The 22,361-nt window shown below is 40.5% G+C and overlaps 1 protein-coding gene and 1 long non-coding RNA gene across 6 annotated transcripts in view; one reads left to right on the top strand and one right to left on the bottom strand.

Moving 5' to 3' along the window:
- The window catches only part of HCFC2 (host cell factor C2), a 46,523-nt gene extending 32,503 nt beyond the window's left edge, over positions 1-14,020 (bottom strand). For all 5 annotated transcript variants that reach the window (XR_007129240.1, XM_047739762.1, XM_047739763.1 and 2 more), the window contains exons 1-7: positions 13,816-14,020; positions 12,219-12,367; positions 10,769-10,929; positions 3,047-3,255; positions 2,001-2,085; positions 453-559; positions 155-343 (exon numbers count right to left, since the gene is read on the bottom strand). Coding sequence is in view for 4 of the 5 variants with exons in the window: in XM_047739762.1 (XP_047595718.1) it covers positions 155-343; positions 453-559; positions 2,001-2,085; positions 3,047-3,255; positions 10,769-10,929; positions 12,219-12,367; positions 13,816-13,978 (1,063 nt within the window). In the remaining variant the exon portion in view is untranslated. The remainder of the gene's footprint in view (positions 1-154; positions 344-452; positions 560-2,000; positions 2,086-3,046; positions 3,256-10,768; positions 10,930-12,218; positions 12,368-13,815) is intronic.
- A 148-nt stretch (positions 14,021-14,168) lies between these two features.
- On the top strand, positions 14,169-17,842 carry LOC125106139 (uncharacterized). The gene is made up of 3 exons (XR_007129242.1): positions 14,169-14,394; positions 16,633-16,790; positions 17,757-17,842. It is a non-coding gene; the product is annotated as an uncharacterized LOC125106139 (long non-coding RNA).
- Positions 17,843-22,361: the final 4,519 nt, after the last annotated feature.

Raw genomic sequence — 22,361 nt, 5'->3', positions numbered from 1 at the left:
TGGAGTAGGAAATATCTACATACAATATTTCTTCCATTCCTTTTTAATTATGGAAAAGAGAGGCAGTGGCATTTAAACTAAATCTCAAGAGACAGGTAGGGCTCAAGTATTTATTTACCTGAAGGAAAAATATTTGTTGAATACTCTTACCTACCAGTATCAAGATACCAAAGATCCTTGCAGCAAACTTGACTATTCAGTGCTTTTTTGTAGCCATCTCTTCCACTCCAAAAATATAATCGAGTGCCAATTGCAACAGCACAGTGTCCAGCTCTTGGTCTTGGCCTTGAATTTTTTTTATCTTCCTGAGAATCTGATACTAGGGTGGTCCACTCTGCTGTATCTAGAAGATAGAAATATCCATGACTACAATAGTGTTCTTAAACAACAAAATAACAACAATTCTTTTATTAATAAGTTTTATCTCGGTAAGTAACTCTTAAAAGACTCACCGAGATTTAGGTAAGAAAATGAACTAGTACATCTCCATTCACAATCATGAGGTGAAGTCTCAATATTCTCCCCCTTATGTGGAACCCATCCACCGAAAATGTACATCCTGAACAAAAAGAGAGAACATGAAGTGGCTAATTTTTTTTCTAAAGCTTTAATTTTTTTTTTTTTTTTTAGATTTAAAATGCTAAGAATAGACTTAAATTTCTTATTTGTTGATTCAAAACTTCAGGACTATTCACTTACTTACTTATGATCAAGGTAATGGGAGTAAGATAATGAATAAAGTGGTCTTCTCTGAAGAGTCTACAGTTTCATGAGGCAATACAGAATCAAATTATTTCTCTCTGGCAAGTTACATAAAGTGGGGAATATTTCACTTTTAATACATTTGAAAATCAATATTATATATAATATACTAAGTGTACCTCAGTCAGAAAGATAGTCAAATGACCTATGACACCTAAAATCAAATTCAGAGTTGTATGCATACAGTAACCAAAGAGGATTAAGTTTCTTATAACTTTTGTCATTGATATCACTCAAATAAAAAACTTTAAACTATGTCCCTTGGGGCCCTAAGGGTTCTTGAGATAGGTCTAATAGCTGCTGAAGGAGAAAGGTTCATCAGGCAGCACTCAGGGCCCATGTGACCTCATGCCAACTAGACAAGCTCAATTTCCTATTTTGTCTATTAGAGTTCCAATGGAAAACCACATTTTATAAAAGGATTCTGATATTCTAAAAAATATAGCTTATTAGATTTTGTTTATGGCTATTTAAAAAAAAAGAACTAATGAGGTTCTAGTTGTTTCCTAAAATATTACTTATAGGAAAAAATCCCTACACAAAGAAAATAATTAATTTCTCTTTACACAATAATGCACAAATAAGAGAACTTGTTGATGATAGTAATAGCTAACCTTTATGGAGTGCCCTTTATGTACCAGCCACTATTTGAAGCATTTCATACGTATTAATCCATTTAATCCTCAAGACTGATAGAGGTTTTAATATTATCTGCATTTTATATGTGTGGAAATTGAGGTACAGACAGATTAAATTTCCTTGCCCCAGGTCATACATGACAAATAACAAAACTGGTGACTTGAATTCATGCAACTTGGTTACAGAGTTTATGTTCTAACCATAACTCTATTCAAAGTTCAATCATTTTGTGTGCATACTGAGTCCATATCTGAGAACAAATCAAGTGCTACCAAAAATAAGTAAAATGGAACAGTGAGTTAGGTGTGTCAAACCTGGCAATGGAGGCCAGGTCAGTGAGACAACACTCTCCTTCACACTTACGTAATATCTACTCTGTGCAAGGCGCTGTAAGAAATGTACAGAAATGCAAGAGGCAGGATAAGAAAATGGCACAGTAAGTATTCTAGCTTTTATAGGCTTACTATTCTAGCTTTAGTAGACACAATCATTGTTAAATTCAATAATCTATTTCCAAGCAATGGGTAGCACCACTCTTTGTGTGTATCTTTCTTAAGTTGGTTTTAAAAAAAGAAGTGAAAAAAAGAAAACCACCATACTTGTTTCCTATAACACTGGCTGTGTGAAGGCTTCGTGGAAGTGGCACTGTCCCTTTAGTTTCTGGTTTTGACCAACACATAGTTTCTAGAAGTAAAAATAAGTATGTTAGCAATTTGGTTTAATAATAGCAAATTACCTCACCTTGCAGAATTTTTTTTTTTAAGATTTTATTTATTTATTTGACAGAGAGAGACCTCGAGAGAGGGAACACAAGCAGGGGGAATGTGAAAAGGAGAAGCAGGCTCCCCACTGAGCAGGGAGTCAGATTCAGAGCTAGATCCCAGGATCCTGGGATCATGACCTGAGCTGAAGGCAGATGCTTAACGGCTGAACCACCCAGACGCCTCTCACCTTGCAGAATTTTAAACCATTACTTGAATTTCATCTTAAAATAAACATTTCCAGCTAACATAAATAGTCAATTACAATAATCTTGTTTACACCTGAATGTTAGCATCTGTAATAGGAAGTGTATTTAGGGTGCCACCAATTTTGCATTAAAACCAGATTGGGGATTTTAACATTTTAAGTAAGAACACACTGTGTAGAAGATAGTCGAAAGTGAGAGGCACACCTACCCTCCAATCACTCACTCCTAGGATCCCTTTAAAAAGAGCTAGCCAGTGTTTTCACTGACCAGCAATAACATTACTAATGTTACATTTCCTGTAGACAGAAAAACCATATAAATTTGATCATTCCCAAATGGGACACTTTATGGAGTGATAATTGGTACTACTAATAATTACAGAGGACAGTAAAGATAAATCAGGGCCCTTTCAGGCAAACCACAACATATGGCGACCCTATTTATAAGGAGCACAGGAGAGTTACTGCCATAAATCAAATATTCATTTGTTTAACTTCATTGATTAGCCACCATTTGCATACATCTCAGCTGTCCCAGAGCTGGCTACAAGTGCCTTCTATAAATCTAAGTGTAACTCAATAAATGCTGTAACCAAAAATATTTTTCAAAAGTGATTTTTACATTTGTCCTTATCAATCATAACCAATTCCTGAGCCTGAATCAAGGTAAGCTTACCTAAGTCAAGTTGCCATAGATCATCCAGGCGAGCACCACACATTCCACCAAAGACATACATCTTAGGACTTCCAGAATCTTTTTTGCAATATATGACAGCTGTGTGGGATTCTCTTGGAGAAGGCACAATTCCTTTAGTCACTGGAATGCTCCAACCCACAACACCAGAGCCATGCTGTAGCTCCAACTCATAGAAATCATTCAAATATCTAGGATATCATGAAATAAATTAAAACATTAACATAATATATACCTTTTGATTTTTGTTTCTATTTATAAAGATAATCTATGCTTACTGTGAAACATTCATTTGGTATCAAAAAGCATTAGGGGACCAAAAACCCCATCCCTCATTCATTCAGTATGTATTTATCAAACACTACTGTGTTTCAAGTACTCTTCTGGGGATCAGTAGTGAACAGAAGAGATTTTTTTTTTAAATTCCTGCCATCATTTAACCAACACTCTTGTCCACGAAGCTGTGATGGTTTCAAAACATAGCCACAAATTGTGATACCTCCCATCAGGAAGTAGGAGCTATGTCAGTCCCCACTCGCAATTCTGGGTGAGCCCGTGACTGCTGCCACAAGATTATGGTGAATGCCACTAGCTGACTTCCATGGCTTGATCACAGAAGGCTAATGTAGCTTCACTACAGAATACTTGTTCTTGAAATCCTGAAGCACCATACAAATCAAACTGCCACAAAAACCCCATATGGAGTGGCACATATAGGCATGTAGGAGGACGGCCCCAGTTCAGTCCATCCTTCAGTCATCCCAGTAGAGGCACAAGATATAGGAGTGCCCATTCAAGACTTCGCATCTCCGCGCCTAGCCATCACTGCTGTGTCCTGTCTGAATTCCTGATGCGCAGAATCCCTGAACATAATAAATGTTATTTTGCATACTAACTTTTGGAGGAGTTTATTACATGGTACTAGATAACCAGGACAATCACTATTGGCAATAATTAGTAAATACCCTTTCTGACCTCTATGAACATACACATATGTATAAATGAGACATAATACAAATGTTGTTTTGCAACTTTTTTCTTTTAAAACATTCACTCTATAATATATCAGTGCCCAACATAGCTTTTTTTTTTTAAACTCTAGAAACTGGCATTAAACTTTTTCATCGGTGACATAGTGCTTTCAATATTTTGAGCAAAATGACTTTCATAGGAATGTATGTCCTATCAAATTATTACTCAAATATGGGAGCAAAATTAAAACACTTAAGGACATAAAAAACTTCAAAGTTTAGGGGCCCCTGGGTGGCACAGTTGGTTAAGCATCTGACTCCTCATTTCAGCTTGGGTTACGATCTCAGGGTCATGGGATTGGGCCTTCATTGTGCTCTTGCTCAGCATGGAGTCTGCTTGAGACTCTCTCTTCCTCTCCCTCTGCCCGTCCACCCCCACATAAATAAATCTTAAAAAAAACACACACACACAAAAACTTTAAAGTTAAGCCATAAAATTGTTTTGGGAAAAAAAAAGATTTTACATTTATTCCAGAAAAGTAAGAAATTCAAGAAAAAAATGAGTAAGAGAAATGGTAGTACAAAGAAATTTTTAAGATTTTAAAAAATTTATTTATTTGACAGAGAGAGAGAGAGAATGCACAAGCAGGGTGAGTGGCAGGCAGAGGGAGAGGGAGAAGCAGGCCGATGCTGGGCTCGATCCCAGGACCCTGGGATCATGACCTGAGCTGAAGGCAGATGCTTAACCAACTGAGCTACCCAGGTGCCCCTAAACTGATGTTTTTAAGTACGGCTGTGAGGTCTAAATAATACTATGAAAGACTGACCAAAAAATTAGCTTCTTAGCATTATTATATCTGGAATAAGATTCAAGAATACGTAGAACATATGGGAAAAGCAAAAGAAGGTAAAGACCATAATGTATCCTCAAAGATGACAAGACCCTTTCAGTTTAAATGTATGTGATAATTTCTGAGCAACTAAGGCAAGCACAGAATTAGCATGTGTAACTTTCATATCATTACATGGAAAGAAAAAAAAACAGTAAATCAAGAAAAAGGAAAAGGAAAAATAAGCAAAGCATGGTCTAAAAAAAGTAGTTAATAAGATGGTTAGGGGAAAAAACACTATAAAGCAATGTCAAAAGAAAGACAAACTATGAAAAGAAATTTGGTACACATTACAGAAAAAGATAAAATTTTCTAAATGTAAAAGGTTTCTATAAGATCAAGATTACAACCAATCACACAGTAGATACAAATAAAAGGATATAAAACTGACAGTTCACAGAATGAGAAATAAAAATTGTAAAAATGTGCACATACACACACAGAGACACAGAAAAACAAACACACATACACATGCAAATGTTCCAACCTCATAATGATTTTTAAAAATCTAGCAAAGGCAGAGGGCTGGAGATGGGAGAAGCAACAAAAGCAGAATAAATGGAAAACATAAAACACAAAGGTAGGAAAAAACGGCTCTATTAGGAGACAAAGTCTCTTGGGGGTAGGAAACCTGTAAGAAAAACAAAAGAACCCTGAAACCCGGGCACCTGGGTGGGTGGCTTAGCTGGTTAAGTGTCTGCATTTGGCTCAGGTCATGATCTCAGGGGCCTGTGATTGAGTCCCACGTCCAGCTCCCTGCTCCGCAAGGAGTGTGTTTCTCCCACTGCTTGTCCCACCACTCATTCTCTCTCTCTCTCTCTCAAATAAATAAAATCTAAAAATAAAAAAATTTTTAAAAAGAACCCTGAAACCAGCTATAAAGCAATTAACAGCAATGATAACATCAAAACTATTTTGACAACTGATGTGGCACAGACTTACACAGATCAGATTGGATGCCAACCAGTAAGCTATACCACCAGTTCATACTGGTCAACTGTTAGCCCTATTTACAAAAGATAAGTAAGTCTACAGCAAAATAATACATGTAGATTGAAAAGTAGATATATAAGAAATAAGCAATAAATTCACAATAACACTGGGAGATTTTAACATGGCATTCAGAAGTTGATATGATCTAGACTTACAAAATCAGAAAGCTTCAAATAATAATTTAAAACAGTGATCTAATAAAGAACCTTGTACCCAACACCAAGAACTTACAATCTTTATGAACATCTATGGAATAATCACAAAAGCTGATTGACATACACCACAAAGACTATCTCCAAAAAGAAGAAACCCCACAGATCACATATTTTTAAACACAATATAATAAAGCTATATATTAGCAACAGTAACAAAACTTTCCATTTGGAAATTTTTACAAATTTATGCCAAATTAATATTGGGTTAAAGAGAAAATAAAAAGCAATGACAATAAGAGCACTATATATCAAAACCTACAAAATATGGCCAAATCCATAACCGGAGAAAAATATGTAGCATTTATTAGAAAATAATACTGAAAATAAGTGAACTAATAGGCATTCAAATTACTAGAAGTTAGAAAAAAGTTGGAAAAGGCACCAAAACTATTAAAAGTTAGAAGAACTCAGAAAAGAGGAAAAATTTAAAGAAATGGAATAAAGAAAATAAGTGAAAAATAAAAATAAATCAATAAAACTAAAAAATGGTTCTTTGAAACCATCAAACCACTCACGTGTCTGACCAGAGAAAAGACAACACACACATTTATAAATGAGAAAAGAGATGTAACTACAGATATAGAGATTCTAAATATACAGAGAACTTATAATTTTTATCAAAAACTGTAAAAATCTAAGTGAAATGCATGATTTTTCAAGGAAAACAAATTATCAAATGATTCAAGAAAAAGTAGAAAATCTAAATAGATTAATAACTATAAAAATATTGAAAAGTTAGGAAAAGGTCATCTTCCTAAATTATACTAATCTCAGATAATTATGGGAATTTCTACTAAATATTCAAGAAATTATGTTATTTAAGCATAATAAAAGACGGAAAGCTTCCCATTACCTCAGAACACAGCCCTGGTTATATTCCCAGGAATTACAGAATCCTGATACTCAAATCAGATTAGAATAGGACCCCACTATCCCAAATAAAGTCAATATAGGGAAAATCACTGGTGACTATAGACAGTACAAATAAGTGTTAGTAAAATGAATTCAGCAAAGTATGAAAAGAACACTGTAATGCAACAAACTGGGGCTTAACCACAAATAAAAAGATGGCTTATATTTTAGAACCTAATAATATAATTCAAACAATTAATGGATTAAAGAAAAGAAACAGTAAGTTCTTTCTATGTCTAAAATGAATATGAACACCCATTTTTGGTTAAAAAGAGAGGAAAAAACTAATCAGCAAACTAGAAATTTTTTAAAACTTCTTTAATCTGATCAAAGGCAAATACCCGAAACCTATAGAAAACATCACAATTCATGACAGAAAAGTAAATATATTAATGAAACAGAATAGAGTCTTGAACAAGAGTTGAGAAACATTTTCTGTAAAAAGCTAGACAGTAAGTATTTAAGGCTATGGAAGCTTTAAGTTCTGTCACAACAACTCAACTTTGCTCTTTTTAAAAAAATAATTTATTTGAGAGAGAGAGAAAGCATGAGAGAGAGCACAAGCAGTGGAGAGGGAGAAGCATGGAGCAGGGAGCCGAACATGGGTCTTTATACTAGGACCCTGGGATCATGACCTGAGCCAAAGGCAGCCGCTTAACCGAATGAGCCACCCAGGTGCCCCTCAACTTTGCTCTTTTAACAACACGTAAATGAATGGGCATGGCTGTGTTCCAATAAAACTTTATTAACAAAGACAGGAAGGTAGCAGACCAAATTTGGCCCACAGAGTGTAATTCATAATTCCTGATCCTGAAAGCTAGAACAAGACCCTCATTTATATGAGGATTAAGATGTGATACAGATGGGACTTCAAATCAATGAGGAATAAAATGACTTATTTAATAAATGGTAGTGAAGAGTTGAAAATCCATTAGGAAGAAAAAGTAAAAATATCTCATACTAGTCACAAAGATATATTCTAAATCTATTAATATTTTGAACACAACAAAGCTGTGAAGGTACCAGAGAGCTGTGAGGTAGAACCATCTTCCTAAGCAGAAAGCAATAAAAATATTGTCAAACCTGATAACACAAAATGAAAACCCTTTTAAAAAAGGCAAATAGAAGACTTGAAAAAAATATGAATTATGGTGATGGATACACAACACAGTAAACTGACTAAAATCACTGGAATATGATATTAAAAAGCTTGAATTTTATGGTGTGTAATTTATACTCTATTTAAAAAGGAAAAATGAATAAGGATCTGAACAATTTCAGAAAAGGAGCTGCAAATGTCCAATAAACATAGTTAATCAAGCTCATCGCCAGTTTTTTAAAGAGATTTTATTTACTTATTTTAGATAGAGGGCAAGAGTGTGCACGCACACACTTGGGAGGAGTAGAGGGAGTGGGAGAGGACAAGCAGACTCACTGTGGAGCCTGCAGCCTGCCATGGGTCTGGATCTCATGACTTTGAGATCATGACCTGAGCCAAAATCAAGAGTTGGACACAACCGACTGAGCCACCCAGGTGCCCAGTCGTTACCAGGTTTTTTTTTTTTTTAAGATTTTATTTATTTATTTGACAGAGAGAGCAAGAGAGCACAAGCAGGGGGAGCAGTAGAACAAGGAGAAGCTCCCTACCGAGCCCGATGCAGGGCTTATTCCCAGAACCCTGGAATCATGACCTAAACTGAAGGCAGCCGCCTAACCAACTGAGCCACCCAGGCACCCCTCATTACCAGTTTTTTTAAAAATCAAAATAAATCCATGAAATGTAGTTCACCTATTAGTTTGGTAAAAACTAGTTAAGACCGAGACAATTCAATACTGTTAAGGGTGTAGGCCATCCCATACACTTAGGAGTATAAAACGGTTTTGGATCTTTGGAGGCTGACTCAGGAATACCTAACAAAGTTGAATGTAAATACCCTTGATGTCCATCCCTCTGATTCCATTTACAAGTATGAATCCTACAAAAATTGGTGTTCCTGGGTTGCTCAGTCATTAAGCATGTGACTCTTGATTTCAGCTCAGGTCATGATCTCAGGATTATGAGATCAAGTCCTGTGACCAGCTCCACGCTATGCATGGAGCCTGCTGAAGATTCTCTCTCTGTTGCCCTCTACCCAACCCCACCCCCAACCCTTGCTCTCTCTCTCTCTCTAAAAAAACAAAAATAGTTATACATGTGCCAAGACTGTAACAGCAAAAAAGTGGAAATATTTAAACGTCTGCCAGTAGGGGAATGGTTAAGTAATTTACATAATTCAGACTACTTTTAGCCATTAAAAAAAATTAAGGTCAATTTTTATCTACTGCCCTAAAAGATCTTGAAGATATACTGTTAAAAGAAAAAACAAACACGTAAAAGCCCAAAGTTGCAAAGCAAAAAAAAAAAAAAAAAAGATTCCATTTCTATAAAAGAGAATACATGTCTGTGTAGGATCAGATCAATGTTCCCCACCTCCCCTTTCCTGCTAGGCAGAACACTCAGTCCTGGATCACTGACCAGTGGAATGTGAACAGAAATGAATCTGCTATCTTTAACCAGAGGCTTTCAAAAGCACTGCATTTATCTATTTGCTCCCTCAAGCAGCATAAACTTGATAAGCTTGCCCATTATACACAATAACCTAAAAAAACCTGACTAATACATGTTACATGAAAAGGGTTCTAAAAGATGCACATTAAATTGAATTATGTGTGTGCCTGTGTTCGAGGACAGTGATGCTCTAAGAAAGAACTTCATATACTTTCTAATTTCTTGCATTTTTATAAGTCTGTATCCAGAAAAATCTGTTTAATATAAAAACAAAAAAGACATGTGCCACAAGTAAAAGTATCTGGCTTAGTATGGTGGGATAAATTTTTTCCCTTTTCTCCAGTTTCTAAGTTTACCGTGATGTTTAGTATGTATCATTTTTTAAAGTTTGGAAAAGACAAAAAAACTAAGGCTCTAACATCAATGTAATGTAGGTAATATATTGATGGCAACCTGCAAGTTCTCTGAAAGTAATGCCAACAATCTTATTTAGGCAACAAAATGACAGTGAAATGTAGATATTTAATCACTCCCATTTCACAGCCAAGGAAAACAGGATTAGATTACTTTCACTAAAGGACACACATGGTAAGCAGTGAATCAGAAAACAGTCCTCAGACTCTAAATGTCCAAATCCTGAGTGCTACAATGACAATATGATCAAAACACTACGCGGGCGGTGGCGGGGGGAAGAGGTAGTGATTGGTTCTGTTTGGAAAAAAGAGGAGACGATTGGTTCAAAAAATATTTGCTTATATGAATCACTGTAACAGCTTTCTGAATGAAAAGTGGATATAATAGCCTTCATTTTATAGTGAGATTTTTGTCACCAAGTTCCTTGAGACATCTAATTTGAAAATAACCATTTGTTACTTTTGTTATCATTTATGACAAGTGAAATACGTTATGGCTTAATACATACAAATAGGTTGCTATAAGCAATTATATTAATATCATTTAATAAGATGATTTCTGATTAGAAAAGGCACAGTTTTGAAAACAGACATATATTCCAGGGACTAGGGAAAATACAACTGCACACAAATTTGTTCACTGTTAGGTTTAAATGCAAAAGGCTAAGTTTCATCCCTTTTAATAACTGAAAATAGTAGAAATTAAATGTTCTTAATCTAAGTCATAAAATATACATTTGGTCCAAAAAAGAATCAGCATACCTGGGAACATTATTGTTCGAATCTTCACTTTCATTTGCCAGACCACCAAACAAATAGCATTTGTTACCATATAAAGAGAAGCTATGTCCAAGACGAGGACAAGGAGGTAAACCAGAAGAAGGGGGGTGAGGTTTCACTTTTTTCCATAACCAACGGCTTGCCTAAAAAAGAGCATAAATACAATCAACAGTATCAAGAAAGCATTCCTATATTGTCAATAGTATAACATCTTACCAATACATTTTAACCAAAATCCAATCAGAAGGCTCCAATAAACTATTCTAGGGACAAATGACAAGTAAACAGGTAATTTCTGGAACTAAAATAAGCACTGTAATAGAAATTCAGTCTAGTCTTCTTGGGGTGCCTGGGTGGCTCAGTCAGTTAGAAGTCCAACTCTTGATTTCAGCTCAGGGGCATGAGAGTAGAGTGTGGAGCCTGCTCAAGATTCTCTCTTTTCCTCTCCCTCTGCCCTTCTGCTCCCTCCCCCACAAAAGGAAAGTCAGTTTAGTCTTCCATATCCACAGCTTTCCTCAATAGCAACCTAAGCTCATAACAATAAACAGCAGTATTTCTAAAATATTTTCCAAATGAAAAATTAAATATACATAGCTTTAGGATTAAATGAAATTGATATATTCTTACTTTCTGAAATTAGGTAATCCATAGATACTATATATTTCAACCTTTAAGTAAGCATAAGTAAAGATAATTAATCAAAACTCATGCTCTGGCTATGGATGCTCTATTTATCTAAAACTATTTGGTTTTGAATAGGTACAATTCATCTACACCCGTCAATTAGCAGATGTCTTCATGATAACAGCTCTGTGAACATACGCACACTTCAGAAATAAAAGTCAATCAAGGGCTGTCAGAGAGAGCTCTGAGAATGGTTTAACAGAATCAAATTTATAAAGAACATATGAAACTGTACCCTTTTTTTCCATGTATTGCCAGGGGAAAAAAAAATAATGCTTATTAGTGTGAGGGTAACAATCTCTATAACGAAGGTAGAGGTTTGCAAAGTATGGTTTTGGGACCAGCAGCAGCACATGAGAACTTGGAAGGAATGCCAGGGGTGAGGCCTCACACCAGACAATACTGATTCAGAAACTCTTGGGGGCAGGACCCAGCAATCTGTGTTTTCACAAGCCCTCTGCTGCTGCTAAAATTGAAGAACTAAGATACAAAAGCCTAAACGTGTAACATGTATAACTGATGCTAAGTAACAGATAGCTTAATGTTACAATTGTTATGCTAGGTATTGAAAAAAGACTCACATTAGAAACTCTGGCTTCTTAATGAAGTGGAAACATTTTCCTTGAAGCTTATAAAATGTGAAGTTCATACCATTTTAAACATGCAATGAAATATTTAACAATCTTTCAAAGAATTAGCAAGATCATTATTACAGCTGTAGCTTGAGATAAATTTGAGACACACTTACTTGCAACTCATATAACTCATTGCTGTATCTTCCATATTCAACCATTCCCCCAAATACTAATATTCTGGTACCATCACAGACAAATCCATGGGCAGCGCAACCTGGAGGGATGTCTCCTCTAACAGCTGGTAGGAACCACTGATTTGTAACTGGTTGCCAAAATAAAATGAAAACCAATTATAATAATAGTTATCACAAACTATGAGTATATACTCTATATTTATCATCTGTATCAGTGGTTATTGGAGACTGGAGATGACTTTGCCCCCAGGAGCAACTGGAAATGACTTTGCCTCCAGAAGCAAACTAAAAATGTGTAGTTGTCTAACAGGAGGCAGGGGAGAAATGCTCCTGGCAACTGGTGGGTAGAGATGAGAGATGATGCTAAACACCTTAACAATATACAGAGCATCCTCTTACGATAAATAATTCTCTGGTTCAAAGTGGCAATAGTGCTGCTGGTGGTGAGTATCATCATCTCTATTTTACAAGTGAAAATCTGACATTTAAGTTGGGTAACTTTAGTGCTGATCCTGAGCAACTGGCAGAGCAAAATTCAAACCAGGTCTTTTTTCCAAAGCCAGGATTTTTACCCTATACCAAATTGTCAAATAACTTTTAAACTATATATTAGAGAGCCAGGAGGAGGAGAGGGTAAAAAAAATGAAATTTCTCCTATGCCACTATTTTAATAACCTTAAAATGACCACTATGATTAAGTTATTTGGTCAAAGTCATTGATCATGACATAGATCCAAAATTCAGTAATTAACCTTACACCAAGGAAACAGCTTCCTCTTGAGAGCCAGCGCCTTTACAAGTTGGGGAAAATTAAATTCCACCTTCCTTTCTATCCCGAGGCACTCAAAGGCAGAGCCTCCCCGGCCAGGGGCACTTGTGATTTGCAGCGGTGCTCAAGCTGACGTCCTCTCGCCGAGCGCCGCACAGCTGAGCTTCAGCACACACACCCAACTATGCAGAGACAGGCGCCGGTCTCACCAACGAACCACTTCCCCGCCAAAGAGGGTTACCAATGGGGCAAAAATCTTGACTGCCCCCTGTCAGTTACGGGGTTGTATTTGGGGTGAAAGTACCAGGCCTCTCGTTTTCCCTTCTCAGCACCCCCAGCCCTCTCCCCGCCCCGATTCGTTTCCTCCTAAGGAAAGACCGCAGGCGAAGACGAGAAAGGCCCGGAGCAGCTTTGGTTTGGAGTTGGTTTTGGTTTTTGACAGAGTAGGGATCTTGGACCCCCGGAGTGGGCGAGACTTCGGGAAGAGGCCCTGACGGGTGGAAACGGTCTCTTTCGTCCACGTCCGCCCGCAGGGCTTGCGGGCGGGGGGGGGGTCCGGGACCGCCTGCCTGAGGGCCGGCGCGCCCCGTTCGGGGCCCGGTTCTGCCCCGCGGGCCCTGGGGAAACGGAGCTGCCACCCAGGACACTGCGGAACCCCGGCCGCCCGGCCAAGCCGGACTCCCTGCTGCCCGCCTCAAGAGGCAGTGACCCGACGGTGACAGCTGTCAGGGCCTCGGCCGCCGCCTCGCCTCCCCTCCCCCTCCGCGACTCCCACAGGCGGGGCCGTAGAGCCGCCGCCGCGCCTACCCGTGTTGTAGACGTGCAGCTCGTCCGCGATGCCCTCGTTGCCCCCTCCAAAGATGATCATCAGCTCCCGGATGGCCACGGCCCGGTGTCCGTGCCGGGCGCGGGGGACCGGCCCCGTGAAGGAGGAAACCCGCCTCCAGTTAAGGAGGCTGGGAGCCGCCATCTTCCCAACCCCCGCCCCTCTGCCCACAATGCACCGCGCCCGCTCCAGCGCCGCCGCTCCCGGGGGAGGGCGGGGACCCGCCTCCAGCTGTGCGCCGGGGGTGGGGGGTCACGTGACCGCGGGCGAGGTTGGAGGACTGCGGGGAGCCGAAGTGTCCCGGCAAGGGAGCCCCGCCCTCACCCTCGGGCATAATGTAATGTAATGGCCTGGCCTGGCTCCCTGGGCCACGGGCCTTCGGGTGTAAAGACAGACCTACTGACCAAGTGCCCCCTCCCCACCCAGGGCCCCCGTTTGTATTTGCGCGAGAAAGCACAGCGTTTTCCTTTACGGTCACTTTAATTGAGCATCTAGGATGTGCGGGCGAGTCAGACCCTTTGAACAGTTACAGCGCAACGGGGAGAAGAGCTCGCGCGGAGGTTCGAAGTTCCGGGATCGCGGGGAGGAGGGAGGGAAGTCGGCCTCGGCGGGCGGGTAACGCGCGAGCCCTGCGCGCCCGGGCCTCGAGGATGCCAGCAAATGCGGGAGGAGGGAGGCGCCTGCCGCGCGAGCGAGCGGCCGCGAGTGCGGCGCCCCAGCGGAGCCCGAGGACACCGACGGGAAGGTCGGAGCTGAGCCTGCTCTGGCAGCTCAGGCACTTGAGGTTTTGTTGGGTGTCGTGCTGAGAAGTTTAGCAACAGTTAGCCGCGAAAGGTTTTTTTGTTTCAGCAGGTGGGAAAACTATCTGTAGGTTTCCGTTTTATTACTAGCTGACATGTGAGGGTCTTCCATTGCCAAACGCTGTCCTCATTTTCTTATGTGTATTAGTTCATGATTCTCCCAACAAAATGGTAAAGTGGGTACTGTTATCTCCCTTCCGTGGATGGGGAAATGAAGCACAATGAACTAAAGTAATTCTCCCACGGACGCAGCAGAAGTGGATTGGGACCAGGATTCAAACGCGGGGCTTCTGATTCCATAGTTCCTTTTTCTAACAACTGTACAATAACTGATTTTGCTCACAGTCATATGCAACCCTATTAACGCTGAGCTGCCTTATTATCTGGTCCTATAAAGAATTACACTGGAAGAGATAAAATTCCAGAAGAAAAAAAAATTTTTGAAAGCAGTTTAAATCCCTACCTCACACTCTCAAGAAGGTACCGGCAACATACAGTCAATTTCCTAAAATTCCTTTTTCTTCATCTCTTGCCATTAGCAATTTCTCTCCTAAGCCTATAACATCCTCTCTCCTCCATCTCCCTCAGTCCTGAGGCTGCCTCTCTACCTCTTCATCCATCTAAACTTCCTTTGAGAAGTGATTCTTTATATGTTTAAAAGAAATTCTCACTGTTTTTTCAGCTGCTGCTTCTCACATTTTCCCTCTCACCGATTACCCCAATTTTGCAATATGGTTAAAGAGAATTTGGGAAAGGAGAGGGAAGATGGCTGGAAACAAGGAAAGGAGTCTATGAATATTTATGTATTAACATTTTCTTTGTCACATACATAAATGTTTCTGTTATGAAGTATGTATCTGAAACAATACTGGAAACATACTGGGACAAAGAATGAGATTTTCATATAACTTAAAATATTTAATTTAATACAAATTGTACTTTCTTCTGAGAGTTTAGGGTTAAGATGTCTTAACTTTTATGAATGATGTTGTAAGTAGATGGTAGCTGTGTGTGTGTGTGTGTCTGTGTGTGTGTGTGTATTTAATACCCTTATAGCAAAAGATGAAGGGCAAAATTGAAAGTTGTAACCCAATATTGATATTCAAATTTAAAGAATCAAAACTTGTCGGGGCAACTGGGTGGCTCAGTGGGTTAAAGCCTCTGCCTTCGGCTCAGGTCATGATCTCAGGGTCCTGGGATCGAGCCCCTTATTGGGCTTTCTGCTCAGCAGGGAGCCTCCTTCCTCCATCTCTCTCTCTCTCTCTCTCTGCCTGCTCTCTGCCTACTTTGATCTGTCAAATAAATAAATAAAATCTTAAAAAAAAAAAAAAACAACTTGTCTATGATATGTGAAAGGCTGAAAATCCCTGAACTGGAGGAAAGATGAAGACAAAACCTTATGAGAAAGGTGATTACAAGTCATAACTGGTTTCTCAGATAAGGAGGTGCAGGACAGTGGAGGAAGTGTGTATTCATTTCCTAGAACTACTGTTACAAAATACCACAAACCGTGGGGCTTGAAACAACAGAAAGTTGTTGTCTTACAGCCTGGAGGTTAGAAACCCAAAAATCAAAGTGTCAGCAGGCCACTATAGGGGAGAATGATTCCTTGCCTCTTTCTGGCTTCTGGTGATGGCCATCGATCCTGGCATTTCTTGGCTTGTAGCTACATCTCCAGCCTTCATCATCACATGGTGATGTCCCTGTGTATCTGTGTCTCTTCTCTCCTTTTAAGTTCACAGTTATATCCTAATGACCTCGTCTTAACTTGATTACACCTGCAAAGACCCTATGTTCAAAATAACGTCACATTCGCATGTATTGGGCATTAGGATTTCAACATATCTTTTTGGGGAACACAACTCAGTCCATGACAAGGTGCTTAATCCAATGGAAATTATATTTTACCAAGTAGCTTTGGCTCAACTCTGCTTAATGAAGAGTTTAGAGTAGGTCCCTGATTCTCAAGAAAGCTACCCTCAATCTTTGAAATTCTAGGAATGGAAGTAGCCACCTAGGAGGAGAGTGTGGAAAGGGAAAAGAGAGGCAGAAGAACACCCTGAAGAAGCCAACGTTTAAGAGGTAAAAACAGAAGGAGGCGTTCATGAAGGAAACGGAGAATGAGGAGTCAGAGGTCAAAGGAGAAACAGCCGAGGGTAAGAAGCCACAGGTAAAGGGAGTTTCACAGCTGCGGAAGTGGTAATCAAAGCCAAAAGCCATAGAGAGGTCAGATAAGAAAAAGACAAGTAAGTGTCTGTTGGATTTGCAAATTATGAGGTTATTAGTGGCCTAGATTAAAATACTGAAGTGGAAGGGAAGCCAGAGAAGATCAAAGAATGAGTAATAAGTAAGGAAGTGCAGATAAGGTGTGTAGCCTACTTCTTTTTTTTTTTTTTTTTAAGATTTTATTTATTTATTTGACAGAGAGATCACAAGCAGGCAGAGAGGCAGGCAGAGAGAGAGGAGGAAGCAGGCTCCCCGCTGAGCAGAGAGCCCGATGCGGGGCTCGATCCCAGGACTCCGAGATCATGACCTGAGCCGAAGCGCCCAGGCGCCCTGTGTAGCCTACTTCTTACAGAGACTTACCTGGGAAAGGAAAGAAAACAGTGGCTGGAGGGAGAAATGGATACAGGGCAAACTGCGTTATTTTGCATGGCTGAGATGATCATGACTGTGGGCCAAAGAGGAAGGATGCAGTCAAAAAGCAGAGATTGAAGGAGCAATAGAGATATAGGGATGTCTTAGTTTGGGCCACTGTTAAAATACTATGGACCAGTGCTGGCTCAGTTGGTAGAGCATGTGACTCTTGGTCTCAGGGTTCAAGCCCTGCATGAGGTACAGAGATTACTTTAAAAAAAAAAATCTTTTGGGGCACCTGGGTGGCTCAGTGGGTTAAAGCCTCTGCCTTTGGCTTGGGTCATGTTCCCAGGGTCCTGGGATCGAGCCTCGAATCGGGTTCTCTGCTCAGTGGGGAGCCTGCTTCCCTTCCTCTCCCCCTTCCTCTCTCTCTGCCTGCCTCTCTGCCTAGTTGTGATCTCTGTCAAATAAATAAGTAAAAAATCTTTTTAAAAAAATACTACAGACTGGGTGGCTTATAAATAACAGGAATTTATTTCTCACAGTTCTGAAGGCTGGAAGTCCAAGAGGGCAGCACAGTCAGGATCTGGTGAAGCCCTTCTTGCTGGTTGCAGACTGCTGACTTCTTGCTGTATCCTTACGTGGTGGAAGGGGTGACTCTCTGGAGTCTCTTTGATCAGGGCACTCATCCCATTCCTGAGGGCTTCACCCTCATGACCTACACACCAAAATACCAAAGGCCCCACATCCTTGGGGGTGAGGATTTCGCCATGTGAATTTGGGGAGGGGGCACAAACATTCATAGCAAGAGAATATGACATTTGGAAATGCTTTTTGTTATAAGTGGCAGGATATCCAACACAGTGGCTAAATGATAAGGCTATTCATTATCTCACACAAGAAATCTGGGGTTAGTTCAGTGCTGTCATTCTGGTTCTGGTTAGTGGCTCTGAATTTCTCTTGGCCTTTCCTTTGTGGTCATAAGAATGTTGTTGCAGCTCTGGGCACTGTGTCCTCATGTTCCCATGCCCAAAGATAAAAATCAGAAGGACAGCCAAGATGGGGAAACAGAACTCTCCTTTTACAAGGAGAAAAAGCATCTTGCCTAGAAATCATCCAGCACACTTGCCCTTGGGTTTCATAGACCAGAACTAGGGCATTTGGTATATTAAGATTACATTCACTATATTCATGGAAATACCAAAACAATGGCTTTAAAAGTGTATATTTCAGGGCGCCTGGGTCGCTCAGTGGGTTAAGGCCTCTCTGCTTTCGGCTCAGGACATGATCCCAGGGTCCTGGGATCGAGCCCCACATCGGGCTCTCTGCTCAGCGGGGAGCCTGCTTCCCCCTCTCTCTCTGCCTGCCTCTCTGCCTACTTGTGATCTCTTTCTGTCAAATAAATAAATAAAAATCTTTAAAAAAATGTATATTTCTCCCATATACATGAATTTTGGAGGTAGCAGTCCAAAGCTGGCAGGCATGGCAGCTGTGTTTCACCAAGTTGTCAAGAATTTGTAGGCTTTGTGGATTGGAATTCCTCCTTCCAACTCATGAGCCAAGGTGGCTGCCCCAGCTCTAACTGTTGCATCTAAATTCCAGCCCACAGGAAAGAGTAAGGGGAAGGAATGTTCCCCTCTCCAGAACACATTCTGGAGTTATATATATTCTTTCTGCTTATACCCCATAAGCCAATATTTAGTCACAAGGCCACAGTTAGTTGAAGAATGTCTGGGACATGTAGTTTTCATTTAGAATGGCCATGTTCCCAGCTAATGTTCAAGGTTCTGCTCCAGAGAAAGAAGAAGAGAACAGACATTGAGGTTCATCTACAGGAGTCTGGGAAAGTCATTGTTTTTGTTTGTCTGTTTGCAGCCTCAATAATGAGAAGCAGGCAAGGAAAAAAGAAGTTGGAAATGAGAATTTCTTGAGCTAACCAACTAGGCCTCCCTCAGGGAGAATTAACAATGGAGCAAGATTCTGAAGGATCAAGAAAAGATGGCTTCAGAAATACACATGGATTTACATGTGCTCTAGGGTTGACTATGTTATGTTTCTATACTATAGATTATAGATTATGTAAATTTCTATAAGTATATATAGAAAACAGAAAGCTCTCATGGGTGGTGCTGCTCTAGCCATTCAAGGTTCCATTAGAGGAGGTACCTTCATCTCTCACTACTTTTCCCCCTTTACTCTTGCTCCCCCATACCAAACACCCATCAGGTATCTGGATTTGCCACATTGCAAGGGTGAAGGTCATGGGATTTAGAATGTAGCCATTTGCTAGCTGTTTCATCTTGGTCAAATTGTTTATCCTCTTTGAGCCACAGATTCTTTGGCTATAAGATGAGGATAATAATAGCATCTATTTCTTAGAGTTGTTTTGAAGACCAAATGAGATAATGTATGTAGAGTCCTTGCTTTGTACGGTAGTACAGTTCTTTTTTTTTTTTTTTTTTTTTGAAGATTTGTTTATTTATTTTAGAGAGGCAGGGAGGGGGAGCTCAGGGCCTGATGTGGGGCTTGATCCTCCATGAGATCCTACCTGTGAGATCATAGGCTGAACCAAAACCAAGAGTCAGACACCCAACTGACTGAGCCACCCAGGTGCCCCAGTAGTGTAGTTCTGTAAAAATGACCACATAAGTTGCAAAGTGACCTTAAATTTCAATGGGAAAAATTACAATGGTGCTGTGATCTCTAAATATTTTTGTCAGAATATTTAAAATTCTTACTATTGGTTTTAAATGCCTAGGGAAGGAGTGCCTGGGTGGCTCAGTCAGTTAAGCATCTGCCTTTGGCTCAGGTCATGATCTCAGGGTCCTGGGATCAAGCCCCACATCAGACTCCTTGCTAGGCAGGGCAGCCTGCATCTCCCTCTGTCTCTGCCTCTGTCCCCTGCTTGTGCTGTCTCTCTCTCTCTCTCTGTGTCAAATAAATAAATAAAAGCTTTAAAAATAATAAAATAGGGACGCCTGGGTGGCTCAGTTGGTTGGACGACTGCCTTCGGCTCAGGTCATGATCCCGGAGTCCCGGGATCGAGTCCCACATCAGTCTCCCAGCTCCATGGGGAGTCTGCTTCTCCCTCTGACCTTCTCGGTCATGCTCTCTCTCACTGTCTCTCTCTCAAATAAATAAATAATAAAATCTTTAAAAAATAATAATAAAAATAAAAATAATAAAATAAATGCCTAGGGAAATGAGAAAATTAGTAGACCTAGTATTTATTTGCTATACTGTAATTTGAATTGTTAGAGACATTGAGAATTAAATGTTTGGGGGGGGGTTAGATTTTTTTGTTGTTTGTTTCAAACTTATCAAGAGTGGGGTACCTGGATGGCTCAGTTGGTTAAGTGTCTGCCTCCAGCTCAGGTCATGATCCTGGGGTCCTGGGACCTAGACCAACATTGAGTTCCTCGCTCAGTGGAGACCCTGCTTCTCCCTCTCCTTCTGCTCCCCCACTCCTGCTCTCTCTCTCTCTTTCTCCCTACCTACCTCAAATAAATAGATAAAAAAATAAAACTTATCAGGAGTAGTTTGAGCAGTGCTTGCCTTTCTGTCATATCACTTACTGTACAGAGTAAGCATCTTTTATCTGCCTTGACAAATTGTCATACTCCTTTCCAGGTTTGGATCAGCTTTCTATATTTTATTCTTTGGACTTTCAACATCAGGAAATATCTTTGAGGGTTCCTTTAAGATGACTTTTTAATCCATATCTCTTCCCTGGGAACATCATCCTTTTCTGCACAACCACTTTCTACATTTATGTTCAGAAAGTCACCTTTACTAAATTCTTGTGCTGCATATCTAGAGTTGTATAGTGACAGTGCCATCCCACAGCCAGCTCTTTCTTCTCTACCTCCATTTACCTTGGATTTGAACTTCACTCAGATCATTATCACTTTTTGTTTCTTTGCTACCCTATTATCTTTGTCTGCCAGTTCCCTGTCTTATCCATTTTTGTAAATATCACCAGAGTTTTGTAAATATCCCTGGGGAATTAAGGAGGCAACAGGACCCTATGCTTTGTCTGTACATAAACTGAATAACAAATGTCCAGTGACCAGTCACCGGCTGACCGAAAGACTAGTGACATGGTTGGTCACAGATCCCAGTTTGGATCTGTTATTTGCCTAGTAATTTCAAAGACTAAAAAGTTAGCAGCGGAGTTTGTCCTTAGGTAGGTACTCACAGTTAATATACTATGGTAATAGACGTGAACTGTGCTGTTGAGGGTCTGATGTCATTGAACTATACCATGAAAACTGAGATCTGTGCTGTTGCCATGCAAAGCAAAGCCTGTGCTGCACTGTGTGATGCCTGGCAGGTAGTTAGTCCTTAGGAAGTAGTAGACGGTTTTACTTGTATCATCGTCGTCATTTTCATTATATGACTCCTGTTTCTCCTCTTCCTTCTGAGCGGCAGGCCACTGAGGAGTCAGCTGGAGAGGGAGGGGCTAGTGCTGGGAGGTGGCAGACAGTGCTGTTTCCAGCCAAGCACATAAATTGCCATGTCCGAGGGATACCTTAATCTCAGCTGAGGATTCAGGCCAAGAGCTTCTTGGCAGAGGTCTGGGAAGGAGTTTTGGGGAGTGCCAGCAGGTGGGCCGGACTCAGCAGAAGAGAGGCAGGGCGGGCAGGGCTCCTGAGATGCAGATGGTGTCTGAGAGGTCTATTCGCAGATCACAGGGCTCCGGCTGCCATGGGTCTTGGCTAGAGCTGTGGCCAAGGCATGGTGAGGGCAGCTGGCAAGAGCAAGCCAGGACTCTGGGCCAGGTAGAGCCTATACCAGTTACCAGAACAGGGCACCGGTACATCAGTCAAGAAAGAAAAATACTCATCTGAGTGAGTGCAGGCATAATTCCTGCAACTTAGGGGGTAGTGGAAAAGAGCCCAGAGCACCTCCACTTGGGCCAAGAAGGTGACCCATCATTGAGCCCCATCAGGGAAAGGAGAGGGAACTGAGACTCCTCTAGTTATACTTCCTGCCCCATGAGGGTGACCTTGGAGCCCGGCCCCAGGAAATAAGTGATAATCGAGGTTGTCCTCCTGACCCAATGTATTGATTCATTGCTGCTCTACAAAACTTCTTCCTTCCTTCCAGTCCATGTATAAGCCTTAATTGATTTTATCTGAGACCTTATC

The sequence above is a fragment of the Lutra lutra genome, chromosome 8 (assembly GCF_902655055.1).
Source record: "Lutra lutra chromosome 8, mLutLut1.2, whole genome shotgun sequence".
Classification (NCBI taxonomy): domain Eukaryota; kingdom Metazoa; phylum Chordata; class Mammalia; order Carnivora; family Mustelidae; genus Lutra; species Lutra lutra.
Note: the sequence above shows the minus strand (reverse complement) of the source record. Positions and strands in the feature narration are given on the sequence as shown.